The sequence below is a fragment of the Eurypyga helias genome, unplaced genomic scaffold, assembly GCF_000690775.1.
Source record: "Eurypyga helias isolate BGI_N326 unplaced genomic scaffold, ASM69077v1 scaffold21815, whole genome shotgun sequence".
NCBI lineage: Eukaryota > Metazoa > Chordata > Aves > Eurypygiformes > Eurypygidae > Eurypyga > Eurypyga helias.
The window spans coordinates 11,241-24,518 of record NW_010253719.1 but is presented as its reverse complement, the minus strand read 5'-3'; the positions used below and the strand labels follow the sequence as shown (position 1 = coordinate 24,518).

The 13,278-nt window shown below is 47.7% G+C and overlaps 1 protein-coding gene across 1 annotated transcript in view; it reads right to left on the bottom strand.

Moving 5' to 3' along the window:
* The window catches only part of ABAT (4-aminobutyrate aminotransferase), a 28,212-nt gene that overhangs the window by 11,865 nt on the left and 3,069 nt on the right, over positions 1 to 13,278 (bottom strand). The window contains exons 2-4 of the mRNA XM_010152766.1: positions 5,011 to 5,108; positions 4,110 to 4,139; positions 3,448 to 3,565 (exon numbers count right to left, since the gene is read on the bottom strand). Of these exons, the coding sequence (XP_010151068.1) occupies positions 3,448 to 3,565; positions 4,110 to 4,139; positions 5,011 to 5,108 (246 nt within the window). The remainder of the gene's footprint in view (positions 1 to 3,447; positions 3,566 to 4,109; positions 4,140 to 5,010; positions 5,109 to 13,278) is intronic.

Below are 13,278 nucleotides of genomic sequence, written 5' to 3'. Positions count from 1 at the left end.
GTGCCCTGAGCCGCGGGGCTGGTGTGGCTGCCACGGCGCCCTGACCGCCCGACGCGCACCCCAGACGGCTCCGGACACAGAGTGCAGAGGGAAGCTCCCCCCGCAGCTGGGCCCATTGACAGCAGCTGGCGCTACGCTTCTCGTCTGACTGCAGTTCTTACCCTCCTTGAGTATCAGACTGATTATTCCCAGCACAAAGCTTTTCCCCCCACACTGTGCCTTTTAACTGGCTGGATTTTTCCTCACTGTAAAATCAACTTAGAAACATGCAGTCCCCCTTTTATGCCTTTCTCCGTGCAGTTCCCCAAGCTCTGGCAGCTGACCGTAAGAAGCAGGCAAGCACAAATCCACATGGGCACCCTTTTCCCACAGGAAGCTCACCTGGCTTTTGTAACTTCAGCGCACCGTAACGTACTAAGGAAGCGTCAGGGCGGGCTGGGTGTCCCGCAGCAGATGCCGCTGGGCGGTGCAGGGTAGCCTTCGGCGCAGAGCAGTGCTGCTCCCAGAGACGGGGTTTCATCCCTGCTGCCTGTACTGAGCACGCTGGGGTAGAGCCACAAGCCCTGGGACTCCAGCAGCTTCTGCCGAGGGCTCGACAGCGCTCCCGGCCGTCTGTTGCAGGTGGATGGCATCCACCCCTGCCGTCCTCTGCGGTGCTATCTCCCACCCTCTCTGTGCAAGACGCTGCCAAACTTGCTTTGAGACATGCACGTACCAGCCACCACATCTTCTAGGCTCTCGCTTACACGCTCCCATTTATTTGGGGCCATGAAGATGCATATTCCACCCCTGCGACCTGCAGATGTTCAGGCACGATCCCTAGCAATCCCACCGAAGGAAGAGGCTGGCTGCACTGACAGCCCAACTCATGGACTAATCAGCACCCAAACCTCCAACCCCCCCAACCCATTCGTCATTCCAAGACATCTGCCTGGAAATCTTTCCCTCTCAGTGTCACACGCTTCAGCTATGCATCACCGTAAAAAAACTGTCTGATAACATACTAAAGAAGGAGATTCTGCACCATGACCAGGCTTATTTTTCCTTCCCATTTTCCTTACTTTGACAAACTTGTGGTTGGAAAAATGTAACAATTTGTCCTTTTTGCCCAGACACATCAAGATACTAAGGATGCTTCAGATTTAATGCAAAGATGCTTAATTTATACCCCTTGACTTTCTATGGGTCAGTTTGCCTGCTTACAGGTAAACCAACCCATCTGATGTAAAAAAACCCCAAAGACTTGACCGGAAGAGCACAGAAAATTTCATTTTAAGCCTGACTTCCAATGTACGAAATGCCAAAACCAGAGACTAACGTCATCTTTTATATTCCCTTGTAGAAACAGTTGGAAACCTCCTCTTCCCCGCTGCTCAAGAAGTCAGACCGCTCTAACGTGATTAAAAAGCTTATCACGCCTCTGAACGCCTCATTCCAGCGGAATGACAACAGCCCTGACTATCCTGCCTGAGCAATGGCACGTTAGCCTACTGCGTTAACAAATCAATTACACGTTCCATTTTGAACATTTTAGTTCAAAACAAGGAAATGCCCAGACTGTTTTAACAGCACGTCATGCCGCAAAGAACCCGTTAAGATTATTGTGAGGGTAACACAAGTGGTTATCCGGGACAGAGGCAACCAAACCTGCACTGCATCTGCCGTCGTGGGAAGAACCGCGCTGCGGCTAAAGGCAACGAGACAGCTGAAGGCTGCGTCGCGGTGCTGTGGCTACTGCCCAAGCGCCTCGGAGACTATCTACATTGGGTTAGAAATCTCCAAGCTACACCTTATGGAAGTTATTTCATAAATAGCTACCACTGCTGAGGAAGCTTAACTGTTAACTCTGGTATTGCTTGTAAAAACATGTACATCTGCTGCTGCTGTCAAAGATGCATGAAGAACGCAGAGATCTTTGCATCTTCTCTCAGGAATCACGAACGCAAGGCTGCATTTACCCACAACCTCTCCTTCCCCAGCCGCACAAGATGCCTCTCCCATTCCCTTCACTTCAGCCCGTGGGGCCCTCTCTTCCTCCTGATGCTCCCCATTCCACTGCAGCAGCCTCCAACAGGCCCCCATAAAACAAGAGAGGATCCTTAAAGCCTGGCTGTTTCTCAAAGAGTAGGTCTGTGTTTAGAAAGCTGCTGAACTGACACATGGGATCATGGTCCTTAACAGCAGAAGAGCTGATGGGTTAAGTAACCGTGGCAGGCAAAGTCAGCCAGCTCTAGGCCAGATGGCAAACTGGCAGTAACTTGTTCTGCTGCCCTGAGCAGGGACGGGTCTGTAGCTTTACAGAGCCACTCTCATCCTCTCCCGTAAGAAAGGACAGAGCTGGCGCTTCGGAGAAAGGCACCTGCTTCATCACTCTTGCTGCATGCCTGGGTCAGTGTGACAGGGAAGTACGTGTCCCCCAGGCCCATGAATGTGTCTGTCTGCAAATGTAAAAAAACTGGAGACCGCTGAAATGATGAGATGGAGAAAGCCCAAAGAATCCGGTCGAATGGAGCAGCAGGCAGCTGCCCATGATACCAAACTACAGCTCTGCACCTCCCCCGACAAAACCAGACCTTCCAGCACTGAAAAACAGATCCTTCCATTTGCTATTCCAGGATGTTTGCTAGCAAAAACATCAATAGAATTCTCTCTTGCATTCACCTCCGTGGGGTTTCTCCCTCTCTCACACAGCTTAGATAAAGGTTTGAAGGAGTGTGTTGTGCTACAACTTCCCCAAAACCATGTACTTAAAAACTTCTAATTTTTGGCTTTCAACAAGAAACTGCCCAGAACATCTTTGCCTAGAGGGGTTTTGATACTTCAGTTCTTATCTCTCCACACAGGCACTTGTTATCTGCCAACCTGGGCCAATAAGTACACTGTAGTGTAGCAGATCATTATTAAATCTTGGGGCCTCCTGACAGATTCATAACAGGTTTTATTGGGTTTACGTGCAGAGAGAGAAGTGCCGGTGACTAGCAAGCACCTTGTGATCTTGTTGTGGTGTCCCAGTCTAGAACCTAACTCTTGTCTCCATGTTATTAGCAACCCCTGCAGCTTCAGATAGCCAGGCTCCTCACTCATCCATTGATGTTTACGTACTCTTTCACAATCCCAAAGTACACAAATCCAAGCAGGCAAACGCAACCTAAATTGTGGAACTTGCATATTCAAATTAGGATTAATACTAGAGCTTCTTCCAGGTACCACTATCTACTTCAAGCGAGCTGTAAGTATTGAATTTGTAGTTTCTTCAGCTATTCAGACACCGCAGTGCATCGCACACAGCAGCAAGGTGTACCTGACCCCAACAAGGCATACCTTATGTCACCTTCGGTTGCTTTCGTTCATCGACCAACTTCTCTGGGAGTGGCTGAGATAAGAACAAGGCAGCTGGAGGACAAAGCAAGAAGTTTGGGAAGGAATAGGTAATAGGAAGCCTCCTACCTATTGGGATGGATGAAATCTGAGAGTAGAGATCCAGCATGCGATTGCCGTCTACATCTACGAGGTAGTTCCCCCGGCTCTCTTCGTAATTGCAAAAGAAGTGTACAGCTTCCGCGTTCTTGAAGGAAAACACAAGTAATACTTTAAAAAGTAGCCGTGTGTAGGGAGACGACACTAATGGTTACACAGCAAACTCCAGTAAGACATGGTAAGATACAAAGACACATTATATTCATTGCAGGGGAAGGAGCTGCAGAGCTGTGTTTCTCCAGGGGGACTGTTAAAAGGGCAAGCATGCACTTCTGCAGAAATGGAGCACAGACTCTGCGGACCCACTCACCTTGGGAAGGCAGCGTGCGCTTGGGCTGACAGGCCCTTGAGCTCAAACACACCTCTGCTCTCACCCTAACACCGCAGAAGGCACATGAAGTGTTTAAAGAAAGATGACTGATCCCAGCAAAATAGTCCTGCGGTATTCAAAATCCACTGAACAAGGTTTTCTTGAAATGCACACGCACCCCATACATAATACAGGCTGCATGCAAACCCAGAGTCAGTGTTTCACCTTTTTTTATGAAATAAACATACCAAACGGGATTTTAAAACAACTTCTGAAATCACAACGTTAACACCCCCCAAGCTCAGAAAACTCGACAAATTACCTGAATTCCATTCAGCTGCTTCATTAATTCCTGCAGAAAAAACAAATCAAAGAGTCTGAGGTATGTAATTATCAACTACTGAAGAAGAATGTCTGTTTCTTTTATATGCTCACATAATCACACGCAGAACTTGCCGTCCTGTGTGCTTACCAGGCAACCCCACCTGCCCCCTGAACTTCCATACTTCATGACAGCCTAAGCTGCTAACTGTGGCAGGGAGACCTACACGGGCTGCATACACAGTGTAACTGTGGATCTCCAAAACAGGGAAGCTGCTCTGCTATACTGATAACTGAACTGGGAAAGCAAGAGAGAAATCAGAAAATAAGAGACGACAGAGAAGACTGGCACATTGGCTTGAGGCAGACAGCTCCTTTTTTTAAAAAACAAACAAACCAACCCCAAACAAACAAAAAAACCCCCAAAAACAAAGCAAAACAAAAAAAAACCCAAAACCAAAACAAACAAAAAGCCCAAACCACCACACACAAATCCTGACTGCCAGAGCAAAACTATCTCCAGCAAACCGAACCTCTTGTTTCATTCCAAAACTAAAGCATTATTTCACCTCCTAACAAGCCAACCAAGTTTCTGTTTCAGCAGTTTTTTTTTAGCAGGAGCACAAGTAACCAAGTCTGATGAGATGCTTCATCAAACTGATGCTCTTTGGCGTTCAGTTACTTCACATGGGGAGTTGGCAGCTGAGATTCTCAGATCTCTCAGAGAGGGGCATTTCATTCATGAGCCTTTAATTCTCAGCATCTTCGTAAAAGTAGGCCTAGACTGCTATGAAATAGTGTTTATTTGTATCAGATTTAAGGTTTGGAATGAAATTTGTTTGCTAGCAAGTTACACACAGCTAAAGAAAAACAAAACCCTGCATTATACTTTGGGAACTTACTCTAGATCGTGGTCCAGGAACTTCTGTCTTCATTAGAGGTCCATCATAATCAAAATCCACATCAATTTTAGCTGCAGCTTGACTGATATATCTGTGTCCTGTAAGAAATAATGAAAACCTGAGTACAGATCGTATTTTCTGTGCTCTCCTCTCAGAATAAATATCCATACCTTACCTGACTGAGGACACTTGACAGATGAGACCAATTACATGGTACTGTCTGAAGTGAACTAAATACCTCATCTTTGACAAGTGTTGAGATAAAACTAATACCACTGAGGTGGCTTTAAAAAAAAAAAAAAAAATTCAAGTGAAATAGCAAGGCAGCCCTAGAGAAAAAGGCAAATCCAGCTGAGAAGGACAGAAGGACCAAAAGCACATCGGTCTCCATCCCTGTTGTTGAGCCTGTCCATTATGCCATAAGCAAGCCTTTGCTGTGAATCCCCCACTCCCACGTAGAGATGGCCTCGTTCACCCTCAGTAATAACAAAAAACTGATGGAGTCTGCAGGTAAAAAACTTTGGGATGTTCTGCAATAGCTCAAAGGATGCTGTTTGGGAAAGATTTGTGTCTCAAAGGTGAAGAGCTGTGTTTAAAACAAATTCACAATCTTACATGAATCCAGTGTCTTGCACTGCAGCTCTGAAATCTGGGTCAAAAATAGCGAGTTTTTCCTCTAATCCTGCCTCTGACCTTGCTCTTTTTTATCCACGTGTGTAAGTGAGGAATCATAATCAACTTGACATCTTAATGAAACCAGAAGGCAAAGATCTCATGTGCTTTATCAGAAACAGGCTCTGCTACCATTTCCAAAGTAACCGTTTCAAAGCACAGGGTTTAGGCCTAGCTGACACAGATGATACACTGACAGAGCCAGTTCTGGTAAGCAATACTCCAAATCTATATGTATTCCATTAAGGGATTACAGGATAACATGGGACCTGTACATTTTCAACAACGGAAGTACCGACTCAAGAGCTGTATCAGGGTGAACAGCAAGAGCTTGCTCCGTACACCGTGGTTACGTGCTGACCTAAACTAACGTTCTTAACTACCTTTTTGCCGTGAAGCACCTGCCAGCCTTTACCCAGCACGACATCATCATCAAATTAACCTTCATCAGCTTTACCCAGGGAGGTCACGCTTGTGCCTGATCAACACACAGAAGATGAGGGCGTAACTTGCTGGAGTCTGTGACAGCATTTTGAGTTGGTGCGATGTGGAAAACCCCAGCTGGAGATCCTTGTGTCTCCCTGCGACAGGCAGGCAGCATTGGCTCCTGCCGGGGCAGAGGCAGGGCAGCGCAGCCTGGAGATGCTCTCCCCCAGCACCGCACTGCACGGGGGGCACTGCGGCTGTTACACCGACACAGCGCACCCCAACCCGTCGGAGGTCCAGGAAGGGAGACGCGAGGGCAGGCAGGCCGGCACCCACGCACAGGGGAAGCGCCGGGCGCAGCACTGCCGCCGGGAATCCCGGGCATCCCCAACCTCTGCGCTTCCTCCATAACCACCTCTCGCTGCCAGAGTTCTGTTACACAAACGCGCTGAAAACACTTTCGGTTTGGAAACAGCAGTTGTCAAATCAACCACTTCCCGGGGAAAACAGGAATGCAGTGCTTACACCGCTCGGCAGGGTTCTGAGCCAGCCATTTGGCCAAAACTTCCCCAGCGACCAGAGGCGTTTGCCTCCGCCTGTGTCAGCCCACGCGGAGATGCCCCGAGCAAGCCTGATTTTGAGAAATTTCATCAGAAAATCGCAGCCCCTCGAAAGCACCTCTACCTTAGCACTTAAATTGACTGCTCGTTTTGGAAAAACAGCCTGCAAAGATGATCCTTCTCCTCAGCTTTAATTCCAAGGGCTGCATCAGAGATGCGTCAGCGCCTCTCTGCAAAGCTATTAATAGGTTTCGTTACAGCCACGCCACTTCATTTCTGTGTCATTCCGTTTAGCGTTCATGTAAACTGGGGACTGCGTGGCAACTGCTCCACTGCGGGAAAAACGCTGCTGCACATGAAAGAGCAAAAGCAACACAATTCAAAGCCAATAAAGGTGCAGATGTAGTAGATGCGCTAGGATCTCCCTAAAAGGGGAAAAGAGACCAAACTAACCCTTTTCTGCCCCCTGTTCCTTCCCCAACAGAGGTGACAGCAAACCAGAGGCAAACATTTCTCCCTCTCCAGGCTCTGGGTTCTATTTGATACGATAAAGGGGAAAGGACCAAGAGAGGCACAGAATATACAGGACATAGGAACAGGAAAGATACGGCAAACCAGCAGCATACTGGGAACTGCTTGACACAGCAGCAAATGAACCCAGGTCATGCACAGTCCTCCCCAGCCCTGCCTGTTGCCCTGCTGCCAGAGACCCCGTGCTGCTGCGGCGTCTCCATCCATCTCCCAGGGCCCTCCCGCCCGGAGAGCACACCGCCTGCCTTAGTCCTTTTAGCCGAGTTCTCATGGAAGTGCTCGCTTGGACAGTGGTTAAAGATTTCCTCTTCTGGTAAGAGCCACTCCAGCAAACAGGGCAGCTGCCTGACTGCCGGGTTTGACAGCCGAGACCGACAGTTGAAGATTTCCGGGCCATCACCGGCGGTGTGGGTAACGTCTTCCCTCACCCACGTCTTACAGGACAATGGGAACAGATGAGGATTCTGCTAAACACAAATCCAATTATTTCGCTCAGAAAGTTCTGTTGTGGGTATTACAAAGGGCACAGTCTCGCCTCCGACACACATTTACGGAGCTGTACAACAGGGAATTCGTTTGGAGAATTTTTTCTGTTGTCCTAACTTGTTTACCACCACAAGCCACGGGGAGGTTGCTTCCATCAGCCACAAAGACAGACCAAAACCCGCTGGCCAGCTCCGTATGCCATCATCATCCTTTCGCTACTGTTTATGCCGGAGCCTCGTTTGCTCCAGTACCTTCAACCGGGTATTTGCTAAGGCAGAGCAGGACTTCGCTGTGCGGTGCTGCACTGCTCCACACTGGCACAGCTTGTGTCTATCAACAGGTTCTCATACACAGCAAAGCCCGGGCGAGTGAAAGTAAACCATACAGGTCTTCCCAAAAGGAGAAAGGAGAAAAACAGGAGAAAACCTGTTGCTTCAAGGATCATTTCTATCAAATTAGTAATGTTGCTCAATTTGTGAGACATTATTTTTTTAAACAGCTTATCTAAACCACAGTCATTCTCCGTAAGTCAGCAAGCCAGAGCCATCTGAAAACTGAGCAACACAAGTGACGGGCTTCCCTTCATTTGCTTGTCATCTCCCAAAGCGTGCTCCACGCCATCATGCTCTGCGTCAAGTGACATGGAGGCTGATTCACTGACACAAACGTCACGTTATATAAACGTGACGTTATATACTCGTTTTCAGGAGCCTGCAGGCTAATCCCATTTTATTAACACCAGTATAACGGCAGCTACATCCATTTACTGGTCCTTACACTTGCCCAAGATTTGTTCCACCTCCTAGCTCCAGCAAACAATATGGTTTGAATCTGAAGAAACAGCTTGCCATAAATAAAATTAGAACGCTCTGTGTTACCAGGTCAAAGGGTTTTTGAGAAGTGGGTTTTTTTCTTCCCTTTAAGTACAAGATGAAGAATACTGGCTAGAAAAAAAGCCCCAAACCTCAACATACCAACAAAGCCTTTGATAGCGAAAGCTAAAACCAAAGTGGAGTTAATCCTCAAACTTTTTTAAACGAAGCTCGTCTCCCTCTGCGAGTACAACACAAATGATTGGCACAAACTCACACGGTTTCTAGCAAGGTCAACAGATTTATTCCAAATAGCCCACTTCACTGCTCATCAGATACGCACACTTGTTCACAGGGTTGGTTAAAAATAAACAAAACCACCCAAATTTTAAGAACAGAAAAACATGGTTCCCCTGCTTCCCCCTTTTAACCCTTTTTTCTTCCTTTACTCCTACTCAAGTAAACTGGGACTCTGATCAGAAATGTTTAGGATGGTCCAAGTGGCCGGCTCCTGCAGGGCTGGGGCTCTAGGTGGCTGGTGCTGGCCCCCGGTCGCGCAGGTCGCTGTCCCTCAGCGCTGAGGAGCTCCCCTCACCACCCGTCCCACGGCTGAAGGCTGCCGAAGCCTCACGCTGCAGCGCTGGGGGACCTGCCCAAACCCTGATGGAATGGACCCCAAAGGCAGCACGGCGGTTTGTCCCGCGAGGGGCTCGCTCGGCTGAAGGCTGGGGAGTTTAAGGCACAGAGGTAGTGCCACAGCCCTGCTCCCTCCAGACGGCCATGTCCCTGCAGCCTGGCGGGCTGCCGTGGTGCACAGGCCGAGCTCAGCGCTCAGACCGCTCTCCGAAGGCACTGACATCGGAGCCCTGGCAAGGGTCGGTCTGGCCACTCCCTGCATGAAGACACTTCAGCTTTTTGGCACCCGTCACTGGGTATTCTGCAACACTTTGACCTCCGGGCCCTGAATAACCACAGGGCAGGAGTGCCGTGCCTCCTGCTTCCAGGCGCCTGAGGCCCTGCACGCAGAGCACGGCTCTGGGAGGCAGCTCGCTCTCCTGCAGAGGCTTTTCCGAGCGTTTGGACACTGTGATGGACAGCCGCACTAATACCTGCTTTGCTGTCCTCAGCCCAGAGGCCATGCTCTGTCCCCCTCGCTTCCCCCCAGCACTACCGCATTCTCCTAATGATGCAAGTGAACGCAAGTGAATCCGCTCACTCACTGCAGTGTTCCATCGCCCAGTAAACTGCAGCATGCTCTGCTCAGCCGGATTTCTGTCTCAAAGGTATTCAATGTACTTACAACATAGCCCAAATTATTCCTGTTTGACTTTTTAATATCAACTTACCCTGCAATGGAAACCCTGACATCACCCTGTAGCTCAGGTGAGTCCTGTTTGATACTGAGAAGCTTAGATGTTTGCATTTTGCCTCTCCAAAAGGCAGCAGAGAAGGGACACAGACAAGAACTGAGATTCTTATTACGTCCAGGCAAGGTATTTTCAAGAATTAAGTAAGAATCCTTGGAGGCTGGTCCTTCCGTAAGCTAACAGCGCTACCTTTGTAATAAAAGTTCTAGAAAGCAGAAAATGCCACAAAGGTCAAAAGAGACCCCCATTTCCCCAAACGGGAGCTGAATGTCTCCAAGAAATCTCCAGAGTGTGTATGTTTATTATGCCATGAAGTGTCCAAGGCCAGGCTGGATGAGGCTTGGAGCAACCTGGTCTAGTGGAAGGTGTCCCTGCCCATGGCAGGGGGGTTGGAACTGGATTATCTTTAAGGTCCCTTCCAACCCTAACCAGTCTGTGATTCTGTGACTTTGTCACTGACAGACTGACAGCACTCGCACATAATAACTGGGCACTGTTGATACCGATGTACCTGTTCAGCTCTAACTCCTCCATGCAGACAGCCTGATGGCTGTGTGGCTTTTTTAATTTAAAATTTTTTCAGAAGGAAGGTGGGAGCTCAACAAAAATATATTATTGGCCTAAACATCCTCACAGATTTTAAAAAAATACATACTTCTAGGTTAATATTCTTAAATTCATATTACACTATAATTTGCATGTAAATCGGTAACTAGATGTTTAAAGTTAAGCTCTGGAGCCAATGGACCAAGTCAATCCACTGACTGACCCAGACCTCAGCTCTCATCTTGAAAGCATGTAGAGGCAACGGCTACAGCAGAGTGCCTGTCTCTGAAGAAGCAGTAGGAAAGCTCTTAAATTACATTTAGCTAATATCACTGAGAAGAGCATCCTCTTTTCCCTGGTAAACAAAGCGATCTCTTCACATCACGGCTAAAGTAAAAAACCAAAATGTGTATTATTAATGAACCTAATTATCAGAGAGGACACCAGCCAAATGATTTGCAGAGAATTTTTTACCCATCCCATTTAAAGAGGGTGTGTACACTAACCTAAATTCTACTTTTCTTGCTTCTTGAAGACTTCTCAAAGCTCAAAGAACTACATATTGTATTTCTAAACACTTGAGTAACATCAGCAGATTATCACATCCTTCCTTTTCACCTAACAGGATGTCATCCTTTGCTCGCTGTCAGAAAAGCTCCTTTCCCAACTTCTCTTCCCTGTCTGCCCTCATCACCCACCAGGTGTCTCAGTCAGCAATTTTTAACAAAGTACCACGTTGCTATAGCAACATAATTAAGGTAAGTGCACCCTTCTAACATTTTGTGATGTTGGGAGTCACAGAGAGCGCTACTGCTAGCAGGTCTCTGTGCTAAGTAGTGATCTCTGCTAACAAGAGCTATGTTCAGCAGAGGCCTAGGAAGAAAGTGCTTAAAACTCTGACGTGTTTGACCACAAATCACACTCATATAATCACAGTCCCTAAGTGTACAACAACTGGGTATTACCTGGGAGAACTCCAGTGGAGGCACTGAAATTGCATCACTGTAATTAAGCGAGGAACTACACCAAGGGAAAAAATAAAAAGAAGATAGGTGAAAATAAATGCTGGCACGCCAGATCTCTCAAATGCAAACGTTTTGCTGCGAGAGAGTGGGAAGTGAAAGCTCCCCCATCCCCGAGGAGGCACGTTACATGTGCCATAGCACTGCTGCCCTGTGCGAGCGCAGGAAGGCAGTCTCCCATGCGTGCCTGGAACTTCCACTCCACGGTGTCTATCAAATTGCCTTCCAGACAGCATTTTTAGAGCATGGAGGCCCTGAGAGCCAAAAGTAGGACTGTGATTTCCCCCAAGTCCTCTTTTAGGCGTTGCAAGTAGAATCTGTTACTAACAGATCTTGAAATGGAATGGCAAAAGGCCAGGCGAGCGAGGGATGCTTGGAAAACGAACATCGCTATTGCGTAATACTGTGAAAACTGAGATTGCTATTTACAGTGTGCTTACAGTGCAAGATCAGAAGCTGTTCCACATGAGACTGTTTCAGACCTCCCACATACGCACTGGAGATCTTAGTGGAACAGGAATTAAAAATACAATACCAAACAGGCCATACAGAAGTGGGAGCTCCCGTTAAGAACAAATAAGAACAGTTCCCCCACCCATCACAGCACAATCCTAAATCAGCTCTTCAGCAGTTACAGGAGCATCCAACTGCAAGTTTTCTTGCAGCTCCTGTGATCTGAGTCATTCACAACATCCTTCCCCATCTGCAGCTTACTCTGGTAAGAGCCATGAGATCTCTTTGGGACACCTCTACAGATGAGCAGCCACCAGAACACCCAGGTGGGAGAACAGCCAGCCTCTGTGGCACAGGAAGAACAAGAGAATGAGAATGGAACATCAAAGGCCTGAGAGATCTGAGAACTGGTGCCAAACTTAGCCTTGAGCAGAGCCTCCTTCCAATAACAGGCTTTATATGAGAATTCTGTGTACCAGAGTTTTGTGGGAACGTTTGATCAGAGAGGAAAGCAAAAGGTTCCTCAGTCCAATGGGAGAAGCTGCACTCCAGTCACCAACGGACAGGTCCCAGGGCGACAGCTGAAGCTGACCTCAAGGCCATGCTCTCTACAATTCAGTGAAGGCAACTGATCCTTGCTTCCCCCACACATCCCTCACAGATCGCCAGGTTGCTCCCTCTGATTTCCTAGGGAAGCTCCTAATGCACACACTGAATAAAAAAAGTAAAAAGCCTTAGCAAGGATTAATACTGGAGACAAAAGTAGGACTGCAAGTAAATCTCCCTCATGGCTTTCCACCCTCTTTCCAGTAACTGTGGTGGGACAAGTCAACGATTCATACGAACATCTCTCAGACCTCCCTGCAGCACACCTGTGAGATAAAACATTATTATCCTCTGTAGAGAGACAGGACACAGACTGAGATGGCTGAGGTACAACCTCCGAGTTAGTCCATTTCGGGCACTGCCACTAAAGTGCCGAGAACCTGGAGGAATAAAACTGGAGCCATGAGAGAGACAGAAAGGGTATTTAGACCAGTTAAGAAAACAGTAGGCAGTCCTGGGGGAGGTAATAGGTTTCAAATACCTAAAAAGCTGCTGCAAAGAAAAAAAATAAACATTCCAGCTTCCGGGTCCTTTGAGGGCAGGACAAATAGTAAGGAAACCTGTTTTGAAACTCAGGTTAAATATTAGAAAAAAGTGTAAAAGGTAAAGCCAGTTCAGCAATACAGCTCATTGCCTGGGGGAGGCTGCAGAAGCCTTGGAGCCCTTAAGAACAGGTCACCATCCTAGAAGGGCATGGGCCTGCACTAACGAAACTGATGTTACCTTATGGCAGGAGGCTGACTTCTGAGCTGGCTTTCCAGTTCCAGATGTAAAGGCTAATTAAACC